This window comes from Neovison vison, chromosome 1, assembly GCF_020171115.1.
Source record: "Neovison vison isolate M4711 chromosome 1, ASM_NN_V1, whole genome shotgun sequence".
NCBI lineage: Eukaryota > Metazoa > Chordata > Mammalia > Carnivora > Mustelidae > Neogale > Neogale vison.
This window is the reverse complement of record NC_058091.1, coordinates 280,449,365-280,473,444: the sequence shown is the minus strand read 5'-3', so window position 1 is coordinate 280,473,444 and position 24,080 is coordinate 280,449,365. Positions and strand designations below refer to the sequence as shown.

Here is a 24,080-nt window from a genome sequence, read left to right as displayed (position 1 = left end):
ATTCCTGTGTCTAATGGAATTTGCCTTTCTCCTAATTATTCTAACAGAGCCAGGGATAGGAATATCATCATTAGTTGCTTTAGATGAGTTTTCATTGTTTGCACTTTAGACACATCACAGCTGTGGTTCAGTTAATTAGAAACTCAAACTTTAAGTTCAAGCATATTTAATTAAATATCCTTTTGACATCTGAAATCTAAAGCAAATAACTTCTATATGCGGAAATTCTCTTCAAAATGTAATTCATATTTATTTTCGTAATTTGATTTTTTCATTACTGGAGTTAGAGTGCCTTTTATTTCATACCATTGTGTAGAGTTGGCAGTGGAAATGAGGACAGTCAAGGATAAATAGTGCTGTGGAACTTTTTAATAAAAAAGTTGAATCTGTATGAACTTGTCAGAAGTTCTAGCAGAACAAAGCCAAAGTTGTAGTTGATTATACATGGTTTTTTATATACATATCAAATGATAAATTGTACAACACCAAATCGATGAAATAGAACTTTTAAAAAAGATGTACCTAGGGCTTAATGTACTGACAAAACTGTCTCTTAAAACAACAACAAAAAAAAACCTTTTGTTTTTGGTTTGTACTGTACCAAGAATGTTTTTTGTATAAAATCCAGGTGAGAAGCACAAGACATCCCTATTATGGCCATTTGTGACTTTCTTTTTCAAAAGAAGGCAAGATGGTTTGACTACTAAAACTTTCTTCTTCTCTTATTTTAAGGAGTCAAGACAAAACAGTACAGTGGAAGAAGATTCTGAAGGTGATAATGATTCTGAAGAATTTTATTATGGAGGACAGGTGAGTACATCAGACCTCCTAGCTCTCGGCTCTCAGAGTCTTCAGTAGCCATCTGTGTCCTAGAGGATTCCCATGCTTGTGATCTGAGAGACCTCCATGGTCGTTCTGTAACTGACTTGGAAATATGCATCATTTCTGTTTCTTACTTGCATGCATATTCAGAAATTAAGGTTACTTTGGCAATTCTTTGACTGTCGTCGCTCACTTACATTGAATTTATCTTACTTGGTTGCAGAGATTTTGCAGATGGCATTGTATTATGCTTTTGACTTTTACATTTCTTAAGCATGCTGGGCTCTGTCAGTGTTTCGAAATGATGACACTTCTAAAAATGGTTAGTTTTAAGTAGAACATGATTAACCTTTATAAAAATTGATGGTCCCTAATTACTGAGCATCCTCAATATTTATATTCTTTTTCTCTTCCTCTTTCACTGATGTAAAGTGTTTGTTAGAAAATGGTGATGAAGAAATAATCATAATTTATGTATATGAAAATGGCATAGCCACATATGCATATTTATAAAAGAATTCACTGTTTTTCCAGGATAGTGTTGAAATTTCAAACTGTACTATTGATTTTAGGATATGGCTGTATAAAGCATCTTGTTCTGGTTCTGTAAACTTCTTAAATCAAACATGTTTTGTAACTTGCGTAATGGGAAGGTAGTAGATTAAAGTGGTGCTTTTTGGGGTGTCTGTTGTTAGAGAACATGTGCATACGCTTGCACGCAAGGTGGGGGGAGCAGAGAGAGAGAGAGAGAGAATCTTTAGCAGACTCTACACACAGCATGGAGCCCTACACAGGGCTTGATCTCAGGACCTGAGCCGAAATCAACAATTGGATGCTTAACTGACTGAGTGAACCAGGAGCCCCTAAAGTCGTACTTTAAAGCCAAAATTGTAATTGTGTAAAAGAATGTAAGTCAGTTGGGGCACCTGGATGGCTCAGTGGGTTAGGAAATTGTTAGGAAAAGTATACCACGGCTAGAAACGCACTCTTGGAGAGAAGCAGACTACTTTTATTTATATGACCATATCTCTACTTTCTTGCTTATGCTTGAATAATTACTGACTCCAAAAAAGTAAATTGACTTACATTCTTTTTTTTTTTTTTAAAGATTTTATTTACTTATTTGACAGACAGAGGTCACAAGTAGGCAGAGAGGCAGGCAGAGAGAGAGAGGGATGGAAGCAGGCTCCCTGCTGAGCAGGAAGCCCTAGGCGGGACTCGATCCCCGGATCTGGGATCATGACCTGAGCCGAAGGCAGATGGCTACCCGACTGTAGCTACCCAGGGACCCCTCTGATTTTACTTTTTGAACATAATAACTTATACAAGACATAGGACATAAGCGAACCTACGATCTTTAGTGAATATACTGCTGTATTCTCTGTATTTTTCAATGAAGATGACAGAGACGATGTCCATGGCAGACCCTGCAGAGGGACCTGCTCAAGAGACAGTTTGTATTTGATTCTTTTTATTCTCTTCACCCCTAAGTCATTTCTGGACCATCCCTTTTCGCCAGGTGAACTATGACGGGGAACTGCACAAACACCCCCAGCTTGAGGCTGATTTGTCGGCAGTGAGAGAGATATACGGGCCGCACGCAGTTTCTCTCAGGTAAATCAATATCTCTCTGGAATAAAAATGAAAATGATTTGGTAAGTCATTGGGATTTTTCTGTTGAGTAATTTAAGTGGAAATATTCTTGGGCTTAGCTATATTTGAAATTTTGTGAGACATTCTGCTGTGTTTTTCCTTAGGCAAAATGGTGTCTCTCTGGCTTATCAATTTTTTTGGTTTTATTTTTGGTACATGTGGTTCAAGAGTACATTGATGCATGAAAGAAATTAGTTATTTTGGAGAGTTAGTTTGATAAAATATCAGTCTTTTTTTTTTTTTTCCGATAAAATATCAGCCTTAAGTAGTGTCATAATCAGTTCCTTAATAGACGTGGCCAGCTGGGCCCATGCAGTCAATCATAAATCATGGACACATCGTGTGAACAATGAAAGTAAATAATGCATAACCCCTGGTGTCCAGATCACATTGGGATGTGATCCGACCCCCAAAAAGAAAGGGGAAAAGGGACATAAATTTGCAGTGTTTGTTTGATTGATACTGTATTTTATCTTGCAGTCACTTTATATATAATTTGGTGATAAATTTAAAGACCATTGTGTATCATTTTTAATTATTCAGAAAACCCCAGTATCCTTACCTACCATTTTCTCTCCTTAATTTAAAAAAGATACTCTTTCCTGTCACTATCGTTGTCTCCCTCCATGAGTCCAATCTGATTATTTCAGATTCTTTTTCTTTGCCTAAAGGGCAGCCTCCATGTTGCCTTGGAATTCCAGACCCCAGCCTGACATCGGTTCCTGCCTCATCCACCCAAACCACAACTGTCCCCTTTCTCCAGATGCTCTCTGTTCCTCTTGACTTTGGGCGTTTGCACAAGCTGTTTGCTCACCAGTGAGGGCTTCACTCATAACCCCATTGGTGTCTTTATTCAAGCCAAAGTCCAAAGGCCAGCTTCTCCAGCGCCTCCTTTGAATTTCCAGTGCAGACTGTTCGTTCTGCCCTCAGACTCCCATCTCATTTGGCTTTCACCTCATTTGTTATACTTCTCAACCTCTCCTGTCTTGTCATTACTGGTTTAGTTCTCCCCATCTAGACCCTAAATTCTGTGAATGCAGGGACTGTGTGCTTTTTTGTCTGTTTGCTTTATTTTGTTCTGTTTTGGTTTTTTATCATGCTTATATTTTGGTACTTAATACAGCACAGGAAGTATATGAAATACGGGCTGATGGATTCTGAATTGTTTGTAGTGGCATCCATGAAAGATGTTCATATTATCTGGTTACTTTCTCTTCTGTGGATATTTTTCAGAAAGCCAACCAATCTAGATTTTCAGAGATTTTCAGAGAGCCAACAAATATTTAAAGTTAGGAAATACAATACAGCTATAATTGATCACTATCAATGGTTTCATTTTAACTTCAGAAACAAACTCACCACCACCTGCCACCTTAGTAAGTTGGGGCTAAGGACACAGATCTTGTCTGTCCTACTCATGGTGCTCTGGTAGGCTGCTGTGGACTGAGAGGGATTAGGATTATACTTGGAAAAGCAAATCTTTGCCGTTTTCAAGGTTTTAGCAGATTGGCTGCAATTATTTCTCAGTTTATCTCTACTGTGGCTCCTGGATAGAGGATATGGTGTTCAAGAAGTGTGTTAGAATGAATAAATGAAGAAGGCAATAGGGACTTATCCATAAGTGGTCCAAAACAATGATTAACTTTTTAACTTGAGACAAGTTGGTTTGTTTGACCACTTGAAACTTTGATCTCAGTAATTTAATCCTCTACCCCGCTTTAAAAAAAAAAAAAAAGGCTGGGATGGAGTTAATCATATAATACAGTAAGTTCAATTTCTTTTAATTTGCACTACCTATTGTTTTGGGGATTACCTTAGCACATGTTGATTGCTTTTATAAGCATTTATAAGCATTTTTCTTAAACACATTTCCATGTTAAGTTGTAATTACATTTTCCACTACATTCCATTAATTACATGTTTTCCATTATTAATAAAATTATTGATAATTTATCTACTCTTAAAATTAGATAAATATTTGTAAATTCATTCAAATGAAATACTGAAAGTCATAAATGGCTTTGATTCTTTTTTCTCCTTTCCTATTTCACTTATAAGTTTTGATTCAATTTAAATCTTCTTGAATATGTTCTTGCCTGCTCTACACTTTCTATAGCTACAGAGGATGTTTCCCTAAAAAAGAATCTCCCAGAGGCCTCATGATGTGAAGTATGACTCACAGTAAGACTAGTCTGATTTACTTGAAATAAATACAAATGAATTTACTGTCTAGTATCAAATACTGAAGCTTGGGCACATGGCAAGAGAAGTAGTTAGGCTTCAGAAGGTCTTGGAATCTTCTTCCTTACAAAGTTCTAAGCCTGTTGAAAACAGACTGTTGTAATTAGCTGTTCTTTTACTTAATTGAGGTTTATAAGAACTTAATGGAGTTTGAAGAACAAAAGTACCTCAATATGCATAGTAGGCTATTTGGTGTCATTTTTTTTTTTTTTTTAATGTGATGTCTAATGAGAAGGGCAGCTAACCACATCTAAGTTCTCTGTAAGAGATGAGATGAAAATTTTTAACTGGCCTGGCCTCACTTGAGACAGAACCTCTTAAAGTAGGTTGAAGGAGGAGATAGAAATGGGGACTTATGGCCAGTTCATTACTGAGGGAGGTCATTTCAGCTCTATGTGGCCATATCATTCAAAAGCATAATCCTGGCTGTGTTGAGCCATACTTATAAACACTGATGAGAATCCCAGTTCATACACTTTTGTATTGAAGTGAGTTAGGTATTTGGAGAAACAGGATAAACTGTCAGTTTATCAGTCTGAATGAACATGTCTCATCTTGAATCATGCAGCAAAGTGAGGGTGTTTTATGTGTTTCATTACAAATTTTCTCCTCTAGTCATTACTTTTTAAAAAAAATGGATCAGTGCCATCTGAAAACAATTTGAGATTACTATTTTTAGAAAGGTATGGGGAATTACAAGTCACAAAATTCTCACGTGGTCAGGAATGAAATGATTCTGACAGTTAGCTTGTGGTGTTTCAAACGTCGAGCCCATGTGAAATAACCTTCGCTTTATGATCATACCACCTTCTGTTTTAAAAGTCAAAGCTACTGAGTAATATTCTAGCCTTTTTATGGTGACTAAGGCTTAATGAAGGTTGGAAGATTGCAAGATTGTAAGTCTTTTGTACTTGTTAAAAAGATTTAATTTATTTGAGAGAGTGAGAGAGAGAAAGGGCGCACATGCGCATGTGAGTGGGGGTGAGGGGCAAAGAGAGTGGGAGAAACAGACTCCCTGCTTAGCATGGGGGCTTGATTCCCAGACTCTGGGTTCATGACCGGAGTCAAAGGCAGATGCTTAACCAACTGAGCCACGCAGGTGCCCCATCTTTTGCATTTTGATCACCTTTTGTGAATGGACAATTGTAATAGGGCCTTTTGGAGTGTATGTTCTGGAGGATAGGGCATTCTGAGGAGTTTTTAAGGTTGAGGAGCTTATGCTACTATATTCAGGCCCCCATACTTCCTTGAGAGAGGGAAGAGGGGAGAGAAAGACAGAGAAAGGAGAGGAGAGGGGAGGGAAGGGGAAAACAGCCACACAAATCAGGATTTCTGCATTTCCATTTGTGGTGACCAGTAGGATTACTTACAGATCGTCTGGTTCCTGCCTTCTGGTATTTGGCAGCATTTTATTTCCCTGCCCCCCCCCTTTTTTTTAAGATTTTATTTATTTATTTATTAGAGAAGGGGGGGGGAGAGCAAGCACAGGCAGACAGAATGGCAGGCAAAGGGAGAGGGAGAAGCAGGCTCCCTGCCAAGCAAGGAGCCCGATGTGGGACTCGATCCCAGGACGCTGGGATCATGACCTGAGCCGAAGGCAGCTGCTTAACCAACTGAGCCACCCAGGCATCCCTTCCCTGCCCCTTTTAATGTGATGAGTGGACACAGCTACCTCTGGCCAGTGAAATGGGAGCGTGAGCTCTGGTGCAGGAGCTCCCGTTTCCCCCAGACCCCATCACTCCGGGCCCCTGAGTGACCACAGTGAGTAGCAACTCCCCTTCCCCCCTCCAAGTCCATGGTAAACGTGTAGCGTTAGGGAGATATAAATCTTTCTTGTGTGTTCAACCACTGAGAGTTGAAGAAGTTTGTTATTGCAACATAACTTAACCTACGTTGAAGTACGTCATTCCTCAAAAGAGCTGGTGTTGGATATTTGTAGAGTTCTTTCCAGCTATGGATTTCCCACTCCTGCTTCTGGAGTCTCCAGAAAAATGATCTGAGAACCAGGGGAAAGCGGTATCAGGAAGCACTTAGAAGAAAGAAAGGGGGGAGGGGAGAGTATTTTCTGAAAATACTGGTTCATAACCTAGGCGAAAGCTTCAGAATGTCAGATCCCAGACAGTCACCCCTATTCCCAACGCCTGTACTTTCTTGAAGCCAAACAAAGGATTTGTCAGCGGAGGGAAAATTGTAGCAACTGTATCTCTTAGACAGTGTAATTTTTATCTCGGCTTCCTTTTTTATACGGATCTAGTTTTTAAATTCTTCTCAGTGCTGTTGCCTTTTAGAGAAACTTCAGAGCACTTTGGATACAGTCTTGCAAATGCTTTAATCTACCAAGGTTTATTTCTGACTACTGAGTTTGCATATTTCTTGGCCCATTCACAAACATCTCTCCCACACTGAGCAAAAAACACACATTGAGTAGGCATGCAGACACAGACAGGGAATGCTGTGGAGTTTCAGATGTCATAGAAGGTGTGTGTTTCCTCACAAAATCTATTTCTTCTCAAAATGTAACTGACCAGTCACTGAATGTGAGAAATAACTAAACAGCAATAATTTTATTTCCCAAGAACCTGTGGTAGAATTTCATGTATGTGTGTATAATGTTTAATTTCCTTGACAGTTAATAAGGGAAGGCTAGATATCTAATAATATTTTAATAACCAGCACAATCACTGCTAATTTTGATCAGGTGGTGTTATAAAACATCATGACAGTATCATGAATAAGCTGTAGTTTTATAGAGAAAGGAGGACCAGCAGGGATGGTCTAACATTTACTATATTGTGAACAAGGATGTTGTGTCTCACTAATGAGCATGTTATCTTGATTAGTTCCATTAAAAATTAGAAGAAAAAATTGCCAAGAATCCTAATACATGGTGCCCTAAAAAACACACGTTCGTAGAAAAATACATTTCAGACATATGTTCTTAAATGAACTAGGTCACATGTAAATATCCAAAATCAAATGACCAGATTTCAAGATGCATTGATTCAAAGAATAGCTCCCATGTCTGGAGAAAAATCTGTGAAGCGATCTTTTCTCAGTTCCAGGGTGTAACAACTACATCAGATCATTTCTATGTTGTTCTCCTTATCTTGAAAAAGCATTCAGGTTCAGTTTGATGCGATCTTTTCACAGTGAATAAATAAAGGCAGTGCATGAAATTATTTTGAGTTATTATAAACTCGATACAGCATTCAGGACACAATCAGATATCTGGCTTCACAATTCAAGTTGCATTCATATTTCAGGCTTTTGACTTGATTCTGCATTTGCTATTCATGAGATCCGGGGCAACTGAAAGTTATTCAGATATAGAAGCAATCCTGATGACTGGGTCGCTGCATCTGGACAAACTGTAATCACGCTTTGTAATCTCGCAGTGGGAAATGTGAAATTACGGGCATTATATAAAAAGGGCATCACAACGGAAATTGGTTTGCATATATGCAGCGCTGTTGTGAATTCTTTGAAGTGTGGCATAAAAACAAAAAGTGTAACTATTTACAGATCTACACCTGCAGAATCCAGTTAATTGCAAACCTTTAATACCTCTGCCTCCTTAAAATTCTGTTTGTGTTCTGTCTTTGTGCTCTGCTGTGGCAGGGAAGAGCGCTTATAAACCTTAATTTCCTTCTTTCTGTTGTGGTTGAAATAAATTGACGGTGTTAGAAATTGGGAACACACTTACCACAAAAGTGTTGAAGAAATCATATAAAGAATACTTAAAAATTCACATATTAAACTTTTCAAAAGAATACATGTCACTTTCTGATCATAACTTTATGATAAATTCTCTGAAGTGCTCTGGAAATCTCTGAAGAAAATAGCTGTGGGTAAGGTTCTTACTGATTTTTCTTGTCTCTGATTTCCTTCTTTCTGCCTCTGATTGCATCACACTCTGGCTATTGTAACTAAATCCAAACCTGAGTTATTCTTCCTTGGGAAACTGGCAGTGAGTGACCAGAGCAAACGAACACCTGGTGAGATGACAATGTGGGGAGTGGTCACTGTGATAACCTGGCTGCTGTGATTAGAAATGGTTATAACCTTTTAAAATAGTAATTAGATGACACATATCAAGACTCCCAAATATAATTATATTATTTATTTTGTGCAGTAATTCTAGAAATTATTCTGTAAGAAGACAGATGCACATAAATTTTTATTCAGAGGCCTTTTTTATCAATATTTACAGTGTAAAAAAATCAATAGCAGCCTCATAATTGTATCGTTGTTTTATTATAGAATTGTATTTATACAAATACAACCATTTAACTCGATGATTTGGAAGAATATTTAATATAGAAAAACACTCGTTTTAGAAGAAGTGAAAGAAAGAGGAGGACAAAATTTTATATATAAAAATATGGCATGAGATACAAGCAAATACATGGAATGAGATATAAGAAAAGATAATTATCTCTGAGTGGTAGTATTATAAGTTGCTTTTGTATGTTTTTCTGACATTTATAAAATGAGCTTAGATTACCTTTGTAGTCAGAAAAAGTAGATATGTTTTTAGAAAACCCATTAATTTTTTATAAAATTTTATTTATTTATTTGAGGGAGAGAGAGATAGTAAGAGAGAGCACGAGCGGGGAAGAGAGGGAAAAGCAGGCTCCCCACTGAGCAGGGAGCCCCCTGTGGGGTTTGATCCTGAGACCGTGGGATTTTTTTATAAAATAAATTTTATCCACAATCTACAGTTAACAAATAAATACTTCCTTCTTCTTCTTTTTTTTTTTTTAACTTTTTTGTTTTTTCTATTTCTATTTAAATTAAAAAAAAAGAGCATTTCAGTTTCCATACAGTTTTGGTAATCTACTTGCTCCAAATAGTATATTTTGGAACGTATCCCTCTGGATAGTACATATTTTTATATCAATTTCTTTAGTAATGGGTAAAAAATTTTTCTGATGTATCAGTGTCCTATAGTTTATTTAAGTGTTCCCTTATTATTTAATATTCATTTCTGTCCCCAGTTTCTGCACTCAGAAACATCTTTCTAGGCAGAAGTTTACACATATTTGTTACAGTTTCATCCCACTGGAATGTCTACTGGACATCATTTGTAATTGGTCTTCATCACCACATTTAGTGGTTCTTTATTTAAATTTGCCTACACAAAACATGTTTGACTTTTATATTTATGAATAATTTGATGATGTTCCAAATTGGCAAATTATGACCACTGGGTCATGGGGCCCATTTTTGAAAAGCCTGTGAGATACAGATAGTGTTTGCTTTTTAAAAAGGGTTTAAAGAAAAACGAAAACAGAGGAATATGTGACAGAGACCAGAAAAGGCCTGAAAAGGCTAAAATACTTACTTTCTTGACTTTTACAGGAAAAGGTTACTGACCCCTGAACCAGAGGCATTAAAGAGATGGTTTATTTGCTTGGTCCTTATTCTTGGCATAGTATTTGTATAATTTCATAAATAAGTTGGGGTATTTTAAGTCTAATTTGCATATCATATCATGTGTAAATTTGCACAAGGTTATAAGTGTTCTTATCCTTTGTAATAACACAGATGTTTTAAGCCATGCAATGTTTTTAAGAAATCCATTCCTATGTGAATAGTTTTTATCCATTTTCTTTATGTAATCTAAAAATATTACCATCAAAGAATAAAAAGTACAATTTCATAAATAGTAAAAATGTGGTCAGTGTTTTGATATATATTAACTTTTTAATTTTTTAAAAAGATTTTTATCTATTTGTTTGAAAGAGAGGGAGAGAGCACAAGCAAGGAGGCAGGGAGGGAAAAGCAGACTCCCCGCTGAGCAGGAAGCCTAACTGGGGCCATATCCCAGGGTCCTGGGATCATGAGCTGAACCAGAGGCAGATGCTTAAACTGACTGAGCCACCGAAGCCCCCTTTTAGATTTTTTTTATTTTTTATTTTTTCAAAAGATTTTTTATTTTTTCAAAAGATTTTATCTATTCATTTGAGAGAGAAAGAGAGCTCATGAGCAGAGGGGTGGGGCAGAGGAAGAGGGACAACCTGAACAGGGACCCCTGTTTTGATATATTTTTAAGGGGACAATGGAGAAAGCACAGAGGCTGAGTTCTTACATTCTAATATGCTGCTTTTTGTGTGTCATAGACATTAAGAATGAAAAAAAAAAACCCTTCACTTTCTTCATTCATCAAATTACATAAAACCATTTAATCATTAAAGGCGTCCTCTCTGAACCCTAGACAAGTGCCACAGTTTTGTATTATGTTAGCATTACTTGAATACATAATGCACAGAAATTGTCATTGAGGACTAACTGTGTGCCAGATACTGTCCTACACACAGTATTGAAATTGAACATGAGTTCAATGCCTGACCGCCCCCACTGACATTGACTTTTTGGCATCTGATTTCAATTCTCTAAATCTCTTGTTTGCAAATGAGGATAGCAGTAGTATCCTCATCATAAGACTATGATGAGGACCCCACAAAGTGCTAGTTGATTGAATACTGAACGGATTAATCACCTGCATAAATAAAGAGGATGTATGTTTTTAAATCTTGGCTCTGCTACAGAGTGATGATGGGTAAGTTACTTTGTTACTCTGGGTCTCAGTTAGTGTGTATATAAATTAAAGGTAGTAGTGGTACATGTAGTGGACTGTGGTCCCATGGATGTAAAATTCTTAGAATAATTTCTGGCACATGAATGCTTAATAAATATTGGCAGCTACCTTGTATCATTTCTTATCTGTATAGTTTTATCTGTATAGTTTTATTTCTTATCTGTATAGTTTTATTTCTCACTGTGTATAGCATTTGTAACTTCATACTCTTATAAAAATATTAAAAAATACAGATATGTGTATATAGAGAATATGGGAAAACTATTGTTTTTACGCTCTTTCATGTATACTGGTTTATGGCACTCCCAGGGCTGGAGAAAAGTTGGTTTCTAGAATGTCTTCCTGTGGCACATAACTGTTGTTACTTGTTTTAATTTTGATATATCAGATTTCTAGAGCTGCCTCTCAAAACACAGTGACATTTAAATGGCAAAGCCCGTGGATCTGTTCAGAGCTGGTGATGTTTAACATGGGAGGGAAAATCATGGGCACATCATTGTCATGGTGAATTCTTTCTCCACCCCTTCCCCATGAGAAACTCCTTTTTTGCCCTTTGAAGCAGCTCTTCCTCTCAGAGAGCGCACTGCACACCAAGTGGTCCTATGAGACCACTCTCATGGTGGTTGAATTTGCCACAGAGAACTGGGGATGTTTGAAACTACGAAGCAAACAGTTCTTGAATTTATGTATGCAAAAGCATGTTCATAAAAATAGATGTCTAGACGGTATAAATAATCACAAAAGATGATAGTCCAACTACATGAAATTAGTTAATTCATGTCCCCATTCACTTCTGAGCTCTCTGTAGAGATCAGGGAAAAGAGAGGTTGAATTTTGACTTAAACGAGCACACATTATCTTAAGGAAAATGGAAAAATAAGTGTTAATCTTTGCTTCCAGGGAATATGGAGCCATTGATGATGTAGATATTGATCTGCATATTGATGTTAGCTTTCTGGATGTAAGTATCAATTTATGCAGTATGATTGATACATTAAAAAACATTTATTGTTTTCCAACAGTATTGTTGGAAAAAATTAAATATTCGTTTCTCATATTATTAGTATATGCTGATTTTGTTAAAGTGATTATAAAGAAATACAATGACTGGTTGAAGAAACACATGATATATATATTTTGACATTGGTTCTTTTAATATATTCTGAAATTTATGGGCTCTTACTATAGTACTTCATTATTTCTTAAATTTTCATTTTAATTTTCCTATGTAGAAGGCAAAAATTAAGAATACTTTGACATTCTTCTCCAAACCAGTAGGTCTTGAGGTAATTTGTGAGACTTACTGATTTTGGTGTTTCTTCAAAGTAAATTTAAAAAAAAAAGAGTTTCATTTTGGGAGAAAAAAAGAAATCAAGAACTCCATAAAATTAATTCATCTTTTAATATATTTGCACAGGAGGAGATTGCTGTGGCTTGGGAAGTGATTCGAACAGAACCTATAATTGTCCGACTACACTGTTCACTTACACAGTATTTAAATGGCCCAGGTTAGTTTTATTTCTGTGTTTATTATTTTGAATATGAATTAGTTGTGCATTGTGCATTCAACAGAATATTCATTTGGTAATTCTGAGCATAATTGAAGTTATCTTGATAATGGTATTTAAATATACTTGCATCCTAACAAAGATGGTCTATTGCCAGTATAACTTTTTTTTTTAAAGATTTTATTTATTTATTTGACAGAGAGAGAGAGACAGTAAGAGAGGGAACACAAGCAGGGAGAGTAGGAGCAGGAGAAGCAGGCTTTCCGCCTAGCAGAAAGCCTGATGTGGGGTTCGATCCCAAGACCCTGGGATCATGACCTGAGCCGAAGGCGTCTAGACACTCAACCAACTGAGCCACTCAGGCGCCCCTGCCAGTATAACTTATGGAAACAGAAACATACCACATTTAGTTGTATAGATTTCAGAAGTTGACAAGTTGCTGTGAAACAAGCAAATAAAACCTAAAAGAGAACTTTGCTTATAGTAGGGGCTCAGAGGGTGTATTTTGGGTTACCCTTAGATTTAATTATTTATGTTTCTGATTCTCGGATTCAGTTTTAATGTTTACTTATCCCACCTTTGATTACTGATGAATTTAGCCTAACTATAAATACAACATACTTCTATTTTTGAAAATGGAAATCTTAGTAATATTTTTGTTTTCCACTGTCTTAAAGGATGATTTTGTTATATCTCAAGTGATAGTTATTTAAAACAAAGGACATGATTATTAGATCTTGCCAAGACTTACTGAATTACGGTATTTTCCCCTACCAGATACACATGCGTGCCGGCCCACGTGCACACGCACACATACACTGTATCTACTCCTTTTGCTCCAGTTGCATACTGCTGAATAACAAACCACCCCCAGACTTAGTGGCTTAAAACCACCACTTACCATCTCTAACTGTTCTTCGAGCTCAGATGAGCAGTTTTTGCTTGGAGTCGCCCATGCCTTTGAAGTCAGATGGTACGTAGAGCATGTGTCGACTAAAGGCTCTGCTAGGTCTGATGCTCAAGGTGCAGAACTTTGGGGTAGCAGTGGATGTGTGTGTCATCTTGGAGCTCAGCTGCGGCCCCTTAACTTGAGTGTTGATCTTACACATGGCCTCTTCAAGTGGTTCGGGTTTCTTGTAGGATGGGTACCGGGGTCTGGAAGCAAGTGTTGCAAGAGACAGGCTGTGGATGCCGCCTGGGAAAAGTGAATCTTCCACTACATTGTATTGTTCAAAGCAGTTGGAAAACCCACCCAGAATTCAAGGGATGTGGATATCGACAGCACCTCTCGAAGTCACGGCCATCTTCACACATCCTTTACTGTGATGTTGGCATGTCTTTCTTTAGGCATATTAAGAAACTTATGTCTACTATTAGCTTTTACACGAGAAAAATCCCTGACCTTCCAAGCTGATGAAATACATAAAAAGGGTGTCAGGGTGGCTCAGTTGGTTAAGCGACTGCCTTCGGCTGAGGTTATGATCTTAGAGTCCTGGGATCGAGTCCCAATCGGCTCCCGGCTCAGCAGGGAGTATGCTTCTCCCACTGACCTCTTTTCCTCTCATGCTCTCTCTCTCTCTCTCATTCTCTCTCTCTCTCTCAAAAAATAAAATCTTAAAAAAAAAAAAAAAAAAGAAAAAGAAATACATAGGGAAATTTCTCATTTTGAAAAAGTTTCTGTTGAGTCATCTCTTTTCTATTTTTGTATAATGATTTCTACTTAAATAATCAACTCTTAATATAAAAGCCTATGATTTAATGCCAGGCAAAGACAACTAGATGTTACATATTTTTATTGTGATTATTTCAAATGTATAGAAATGCAATAAAAAAGAAAAAGAATTACTCATAATCCCTTTATAGTGAGAAACCTGCAAATAGTGTGGTGTTTCTCTTTTCTGTGCACGCTTGGCTCATTTTCATAAAGTTGGCATTGAACTGCGTAGTTTATGCACCTTCATTATTATGTCATGAAACTGTTCTCAAGTCATTAAATATTCTGAAATGGAATAATTTTTACTATCTGCACAATATTCCAGCTTATAGGTGTATGTGTTTTTGCTGTTCCCCCCAATACTGTGCTGTATGGTTAATTATTTTTCTTTCTTTAGGGATTTGATATGTGACCATTTGGTTTTATTCTGTTTGTGGTTAAAAGAAAGAGCAGCTCTTATGTTTGAACTTTTTTTTTTTTTTTTTTTTTTTTAAATTATCAGGGTTAGGAACAAAGTTGGGTCAGTTCATTTCTACTCACACTGCTCCATCTGTGTGAGATGAGAATGTGGCTTTTATGGAATCTTGTTACTCATTTTTAAAATATAATCTTGAATTTTAGGCAGAGATTTTCCTTCTCAGTGTCTCGTTAAAGATTTGTTATATTTGCAAGGTTTTGTAAAATTTTTTTTTTGTAAATGTTCTAATAATTATATTCCAATTCACATTCAGATGATTTTATTATTTGATACACCTTCTTTGGTATTACAACTCATCCATAACTTAGTCCTTCTGTTTTCATTTCTGTTGGTTGCTTTGCTTACCTAATAGTTTATAAACCAAGGAAACATGAGGATTCTTCTTTTTTCAAACCTCAGAATGACTCTGATTTTGTGAATGAGACAAAGTTGACCAACCATAAGTTTATTGGGTCATAATAGTTCCCCCCCCAAAAAAAGGTAAAAATACTTTAGAAACCTCTGCTAGCTTGTGTCTGAAGTGTTTTAATTTTGTTCATTTGTAAGACATCTACTTTGGTGTTGCTTGTGTTTTGTTATGTGTACTTATTGGGCTATTTTTTCCCTTTTTTTCCTTACTATTATCTTTTATGTATTTATTTTTAATGGGTACACTTTGGTCTTAATTCACCTCAAGCAAGTTTTATGAATAATCCAAGGTTGAAACTGACCTAGTTAACAGCTGTTTTTGAAAAAATTCATTGCTAGGTTTTGGAAATGTATGAATAATAGTTATTTGAGCTGTAATATTTATTCAGGGCTAATCTGACAAAATATCTGTAACAGGAATGATAAGAATTAAAGAAATACACCTCCTTATCCACTTTAATATTAAAGATAAGGACTATTTTCCTTGTATATGAGGAAATACATTTTAAATAAAAAGACATGATTATTCTTATTATGTATTTTTTCAGAATTGCTCTTGTATAAGCCTAGTTACTGATTTGAAGGGCAAGGCTGCTTTTGGTTTAATGCGATAAACAGCCAACATTAATAAAAATGGTTTTCTGTACAAATCATCTCATCATTGGTACCTGTACATGTATGTGATCAGTGTTAGGATCATTTCCATGTATCTTAAGCATCCCTCACTTACTGCCTTCCCAACCCACATTATATGAAAGACTAGGAAAAATCGAGTAATTTCACCTTTTTTAAAACATGAAAATGTTTCTGTAGTGCATTCTGTCAAGTTCTTCCTCAGTCTGTTGTCCCTAAAAAATGAACCCTCTTGGGGAATTATTTGGTTATTTTAAGGTAACTTCTAAATAAATTTAGGAAGGATCGACATTTTTATTCCTTTAAAGGAAGGCCTGTTTGTTGTTTTTAGTTTTAGGTATCAGTACCATTCTGTGTTTTTTGTTTTCTGTTTTTCTGCATGAGGTCAGTAATTTTAGCTAAATTTATTCATGAGTACTTGTTTGTTTAATGGGACTTTTATATTCCAATTTATTTTCTAACTGATCATTAGTTATCAGAAAGCTATTACTTGAGGAAATTTTTATAAAAATTGGGTGCCTGGTGGCTTAGTTGGTTAAGCGTCGGACTCAATTTCTGCTCAGGTCATGGTCTCAGGGTTATGAGATTGAGCCCCGCATCAGGCTCTGCGCTGAGTGTGGAGTCTGCTTAAGATTCTCTCTCTGGGGGCGCCTGGGTGGCTTAGTGGGTTGAGCCACCGCCTTTGGCTCGGGTCGTGATCTCAGGGTCCTGGGATCGAGTCCCACATCGGGCTCTCTGCTCGGCGGGGAGCCTGCTTCCTCCTCTCTCTCTGCCTGCCTCTCTGCCTACTTGTGATCTCTCTCTGTCAAATAAATAAATAAATAAATTAATTAAAAAAAAAAAAAAGATTCTCTCTCTGCCCCTTCTTCCTGCTCTCACACATACACACACACACACATGCTCTCTCACTCTATCCCTCAAAAAAAATTATACAAATTAATCTAAAACATTTTTAGATTTACGGAAAAATTGCCAAGGTAGTACTCCATGTCCCCATACACTCTGCATCCAGTTTCACTGATTATTAACATCTTCTGAATACATTTCTGAATATATTAAGTTAATTAATAGTAATAATTAATTTCATTAATTTAATAATAACATAAGTTTTATCACTTGAATCTTGGAACATTTTTGGAAGTACCATCTTGTTAGCTCTTTTAATATATTTTAAAATTTAAGTCATCCAGATTTTATACTGCTAGTTGAGTCAGTGTTTGTAACTTACATTTCTCTAGAAGATTTATCCTTTTGGTAAAATATTGATGTTTATTTTCTAGTCATTCACAGTCTGAATAAGTTTTGGTCTTTGTATCATTTATTTGTAGGAATAATTTATACATCCAGGGTAAATGTTTGTGTCTATTATATCTCTTTTCTCTCCCTTTCTCTCTCTCTATGCATCTTACACAGTTTCTTCCAGTGATAATTTCAGTTCTTCTAGTGCATTTTGCATTTTTCTGCATTTTTAAAAAAACAGGTCCCTTTTGTTTCTCTGCTTCCATCTCCCCAGTTATTTTATTCCATCTACCTGGGAAGAAATTGTGTCTTCTTAAATCTTCTAAGAGAGCACAGCAAGTTCCATTTTTGCCATCTTTCTCTAAAAACAAAAAATAATAAAATAAAAATCTGCTGAGTTTCCAAGATGTTAGGATTTTTTATTCATTTTTGAATTTCTGTAGCCCTCAGTTTGGGACAGGAGGGATTTGAGTGATGTCCACTCAGTTCCTCAGTCTGTACCTAGGGATTGGACTGCTTCTGGAAAAAGAACTGATTGATGATTCTAGCACCCGTTTTCTTTGATGAGTGGAGTATTTGTGTCCCAGAGTAACAGCCAACCCAGGGGGTGAGGAAATTGAGGGTGCCAGTTTGGTTTCCAATGTGGGACATGTGTGGTCTGAGAATGTCCTGTTAACAAGACGGTTTACCACCTCCACCGATCCAGACCACAGCATCTCTTGCCAATTACTTTAATAAGTTCCTGAATGATTTTCCCACTTCTCCCCTTGTTTTCTATAGAGATCTTATGCTGCCACACCTGTGGTCCTTCTCAGATCTCCGCTTCTACAAGTGATACCTTGTTCACTGCCCTGTGGCTCCACTGGTCTCTTTGCTGTTCCTAGAATATTGAGGCACTTTTCTCCCTCAGGGGCAGTGCCATTGTGATTTCCCCTGGATAGGACACTTTTTTCTTCTGCCATGCTATCAAGTGCTGGAACATATTTTTCCCATGTAACCTTTACTCCAAGACCCTTTCCCTTCTTTATTTTTACCCAGAACCTTTACCACCATGCGGTAGTCTGTCTGTCTAGTTTTTGTTTGTCTCCTTCCACTAGACCAAGGCTTCATGGGGACAGAGATATTTGTGTATGTGGGTTTTATTTTTTGTTTTGTTTTGTTTTTTGCCATTCTATCTATAATGATTGGCACAGTGGACACTCAGATAGATATTCTTTAATAAACCCATGAAGAATGAATGGTAAGTGACTTTTCCAGAGATTATTAAATTCATAAACATCATAGTTATTAGCTTACAGAAATGCATGTACCTGGTAAAAATACATGACAGGTCCCCTAGTGAAAGGCAAGTCTCCTATATCTCATCATACACTGTTTTATTGCAAAAAGAAAAAAAAGAGTGTGTTGTTCATACAAACATGCCTCTTCCACTTACAGAATCATGTACAAACTATCCTACATATTGCTATTTACACTTACATATTTTTTGGCGATTCTTCATCATTATACATATGATACTCTTATATGCACATATGTTATATGTTAGTGCATGGTATCTAATGACCAAGAATGATCTCCAAAATCAATCTATCTATCTATCTATCTATATATATATATATACGAAGCATAAATAGCAATGTTATAGGACTGGTGTATGCTATTTTAAAATATGTATGTGTGTATAAATATGTTTTACATACTATATAATATGTAAATGTATAATATATTTATGTATGTGTACATAATGTACTGTATCATATAAATTCCTTTTTGGTCTTTTCCCTGGCTGATGGTTAAGTTTCAGCTCAACATTTCGACTGATTATTTTTTCCTTTGCAGTGCCCACTGTTGATGTCTTTCAGATTTCTACAAAAGAGCGATTTGGACTGGGACATCAGCTGAAAAAGTAAGTTTCCCAAGGGGGAAAAAAAAATTTCTTTGAAAAAGAATTGATTTCTCATTTTGCTCACTCCTTTCCCTTGTTTCTTATCAAAAGAGCTTTTTGAAGTGAGCCCCTCGGGAGAGGAACTCATCTGATGCCAAGAACTGCATCAGTAGTGTAGCCGGCAGAGCTCCCCGCTTGAAGCAGCCGCCATCCTTGTTTGCCTGCCCAGGTCCAGTCTCCTCCCTCCCTGCCCTTGCCTGTGGAGGCTGATCTGTGTGGGTGCAGGCTCTAATGTGTCGCTGTGGCTATAGGTGACCAACAGAGGAGGAAACAGTATAAGAAGGGAGTATTTATTGCTTTTGATTTCCACCCTAAGAGGTCACCTTGAGTGGACTAGTCCTTCAAATGAAGCTTTCTTCTCTGCTCTAGGCCATAGCCTATGCATAACTCTCTCTCTTACTGGGTTCCATTACAGTTTCCCTCTGCTTGTTCTTGGGGCCTAGAGGTGGTAACAGTCAACAGCCACTGGCCCTGGCTGACTGCACTGTGCTTAGCTCCTCTGCTTACACTCTTAAAATGATCATTCCTTTTTCAAATAAACCCTTTATTTCCTCTTTGGACCTTTTCTAATGCAATGATTAAATTTATATTTTATGAGCATAAAATTACTCCAGTCAAAATGACTTGTAAAATTTGGTAGCATATAGTTAAAATTAAATTTAGTAAATCCTATGCTATATACATCAGCTATAAAAATTTGTATTACTGGGACTTCTGGGTGGTTCAGTCGGCTAAGTGTCTGCCTTCGTCTCAGGTCACGATCCCGCGGTCCTGGGATTGAGTCCTGCATCGGGCTCTCAGGGAGTCTGCTTCTCCCTCTGCCTGCTGCTCCCCCTGCTTGTGCTCTCTCTCTCTCTGTCTCACAAATAAATAAATAAAATCTTAAAAAAAAAAAAAAAAAGAATTTGTATAACTGGAGAATTCCTAAAGGATTATTTATTCTTCTGAATATACAAATTTTACTTCAATTTAAATTTATCATTAGATTATTATATATTTAAACACATGGTTTACACACTCCACGATGATTCAATTCCTGCATTCACCTGTATTTTAATGAATTTTAATTGGGCATTGGACATTAGTCTTTATTGAGCAATGTTCTAAGAGAAAGTACTTTGAAACTTTTTATTTCATTTACTACATAGGGAATTTATTGTGGTCATTTTACTTGAGATTATTGATGTAAGAGAAAGCTTGTGTGTGTTATAAAGGGTTGTATATATTACGTAGTTCTAGAATTGTCTTAAGTTTTTATGATGACATTGTGCAAATATGAGTTATATGTGGATCACATTTGAAAGGAAATTAAGATATGGTAGTATTCTTGCAAATTCCCAGTGTTGGGTTTAAATATGATTGTATGAAAATTAGATAATAAACCCTTAATGTTTTGAATTGCACATCTCTAAAACTAAATTTACAACATATGTTTAGCACATTGTAGAATGCCATGTGGCTTCTTTATAAGCACTTAAACATTTTCTTATTTTTCTGCACTAGGATTAAGTGTGCTTTTCCAGTGGAATTGGTTTTTTTGTTTGTTTTGTTTTTTGAAGATTTTATTTATTTATTTGAGAGAGAGAGAGCCTGAGCAGAGTGAGAGGCAGAGGGAGAAAGCAGACTCCCCGCTGAGGTGGGAGCCCAACCTGGGGTCTGATCTCAGGACCCACAGATCATGACATGAGCCAAAGGCAGATGCTTCACGGACTGAGCCCCCCCGCAGGTGCTGCTTGTTTTGTTTTCTTAATTGGATTTTGTTTTCTGTATTGAGCTAGTATCTTACAGATTTTGGAGCTAAACATGGTGCCTGCCTCTATGTTATGCCATCCAAGTTGATTACCACCATACCCTGGCACATCTTCTGTATTTTTTTCCCCTCCTGTGATGTTTTTTACCCTCACCCAATTTTCTTCCTTGTTTTTAATTTTTTTTCCTAACTAAATAACTTAAAAGGGCATTTTTAGGTTCACAGCAAAACTGAGAACAAGATACAGAAATCTCCCATATACTTCCTGTCCCCACATATGCCTAGGCTTCCAGCTATCAATGTGTCCTACCAGAAATGTACATTTGTTAGATGATGTTAATGTTGATGAATGTACATTGATATCATCCAAAGTCCATAGTTTTACTTTATGTACTTTATTAGCCACTTAACTTTTTTTTTTTTTTAAGTGAAATGAAGTAGGTCCAGATGAGCCAAGAATGGAAAAAACACAGAAATCTTGGAATATGTAACTTTCTGCCTTTTAATGACGTCTGAGTATGTTGTTTGGACTCAGAAAAAGAAATGATGTGTATAATTCTAACTCTGAGAAATTAAGGAAAGCTGTGTTCTGTATTCATTGTTTAATCGCTTTATAGAATATGTAACATTTTATTAATATTTCCATCTAAATGTTTAACATTTTAAAAAGGTTAATTACTTCTAAGGGTAAATTTTTAGTTCTATGGACAGTTTAGTATACGAGCTAGAACTTTTTCTTAATAGATTCCTGTTAAATTTTAATCTAATTTATTTTTCCTTAAATTATAAATAACTGGTTTTGCTGGTTATCCTTTCTAGTCTAAAATTACATGATTTCCAAAAATATGATCTCATCCTCACAGTAAGTCATAAGAGAAAACTGAATTTTTCCAGAAACATAGCAAGTTAAGAAGGCAGACTCAAAATCTAGGCCTTTTGTTATCACTACTCTGGTTTGTTTTCAGCAAATAAGAAACACTCATTAAACTTTTCCTGTGATTCTTTATCTGGTGTGTTTCTGGCAACTAGACGGGCTTAATAACGATTGCAGGAACAAATGCATACACAGGGCTTATTGTATGTGAAGTGCTATTCTAAGCACTTTATGTACATTAACTCATTGGATCTTGACTACAGTGCTATCCAGCAGGTGCTGTTACTATCCACATTTCCTAGATGATGAAACCAAGACCCAGAGAGATTAAGCAAGGTGCTAACGTCACAGTGAGAAAGTGGCAGAGCCAGAATCTGACCTCAGATCAATACTTTTGACCCATCCACCAACCTGCTTCTCATATAATCATAGGTATCCCTTTGCTTTATTTAAGACTTGGGATATGTTTTTGGCACTGAATGAATATTGGGAGAACATGAAGGCATTAAAAGAGCCCGAAAGAAAACAATAAGTATTGACCCAAAACAGATGTAGTATAGTGGTCAGCCTCATATAAAGTATCTATCATTCAAAGGCTAAATATGGCATAGGCCATGGAAATATTCATCTTTTTTAAAACAGTGAATAGTTAAGTGCAAGTTTTTTTAAATGAAATTAAATTAAATTTTTTTTCAGTGCTCCAGAATTCATTGTTTATGCACCACACCCAGGGTTCCATGCAATACGTGCCCTCCTCACTACCCACCACCAGGCTCTTAAACGATATATGACTTGATGCTGAATTTGCATCAATCAAACTTAAGTTGCTTTTAAAAGGAAAAACAAAAAGCCTTGCAAATCTCCAGTATTGCCTTAAATACATACAAAGTAAAATTAGGTATAAATTCTTCATCTGTTGAGTTTGCATTTATAAAATGAAATTCAATGTATAACTGAAGTGCAAATTAAAATAAAAGTCAGATTTCAATTGTCAAATGAGTACGTTCATTTGATCTGATGCATGATGCTATCTGGCTGAAGCTGTTAGACCACTACAGGTTGAATATAGTGCTGGCTCCTCCAGTGCATATTCCTTTTGAAATCAGCATGAAGAAAAGCATAGCTTTGCCCACATATACTCCCTTTTCTTTGTTGGAACTACCTTTGTTGACACAGCTGACTATGACATCATCTTGTGTAGTTGATCTTTGACAATGGCAACTGTAGTAACTCTTCACAGTGCCGGCATAATAGTAAACACAAACACCGGTGGGAGTGTTAAAATCTCTGGGTGGCTCTCAGGTATCAAGAGGTGACCTTTAGTGTATATGTGTATATTTCACATTACCATGGACGCTGAACACAACATTAACTGTGTTACAGGACAGTTGACTCCACCTTTTGAATCCAAGTACATCTAGGGGTTTAGGGGTCCAAGTTGAGGAACTATTAGTTTCAGATGCTGAGGTCACACTTTGGAATGCTAATGCAATACAAAGTTGGAACAACGTTAGCTATAGTTATTATTTATTTATTTATTTATTTGTTCCAGTTCATCTATCAAGAATTAGAAAAGCACTTGTTAGGTTTCTTATGGAATGGTACATAGGAATGGCAATTTTCTTATAGGAGAAAAAGAATCTGAATCTGCTTGGTATGAAGAGTGGTATCACTTGGGGATTTCAGGGTAGGTACAGGGACAAATGAAGACCCTAATATTACTGTTAAACTTAAATCATGCTGAAATCTTGGGTGAAAAAAAAATCTTCAAAAGTCAAGTGTTAAATTAAAAAAAAAAATTCCATTAGCCTGAGCTTGAAGGTGAATTTACTACAGACTGCTGTTTTATCCCCTTCTTCCTCACTACCTCTCTAGCTGAAAAGGCCCCCAAATATTCCAGAAATGCTTTTCTTCTGAACTCATCTAAGCTCGCTGACTAAAGGCTGGAGTACTAAGTCGAGGTTGTACTTTCTAGTTATTGATGATAATTTGATAGAAACTGAGGATCTTGAGAAATTAATAATGGTCTTCGTGCTAAGAGTCATACCTGTTTGAGTAGCATATGTTAGCATCAGTCAGTCTGTACTGGATAACATAGGTGTTGTGGTTTTGCCACTTATTAACCAGGCTAAATTGGGAAGATTTCTGTCTTTAACCTTATTTGTGAAATGTGTAGAATAATAGCTCCCTGAGGGTGTTGAGAGTTAAAAGAAA

At 36.4% G+C, this 24,080-nt stretch overlaps 1 protein-coding gene across 3 annotated transcripts in view; it reads left to right on the top strand.

The window, feature by feature from the left end:
- Positions 1–24,080, top strand: part of PARP8 (poly(ADP-ribose) polymerase family member 8) — a 175,801-nt gene that overhangs the window by 103,556 nt on the left and 48,165 nt on the right. For all 3 annotated transcript variants that reach the window (XM_044232154.1, XM_044232162.1, XM_044232146.1), the window contains exons 7-11: positions 733–810; positions 2,342–2,436; positions 12,218–12,278; positions 12,735–12,825; positions 19,137–19,203. In XM_044232154.1, the coding sequence (XP_044088089.1) occupies positions 733–810; positions 2,342–2,436; positions 12,218–12,278; positions 12,735–12,825; positions 19,137–19,203 (392 nt within the window). The remainder of the gene's footprint in view (positions 1–732; positions 811–2,341; positions 2,437–12,217; positions 12,279–12,734; positions 12,826–19,136; positions 19,204–24,080) is intronic.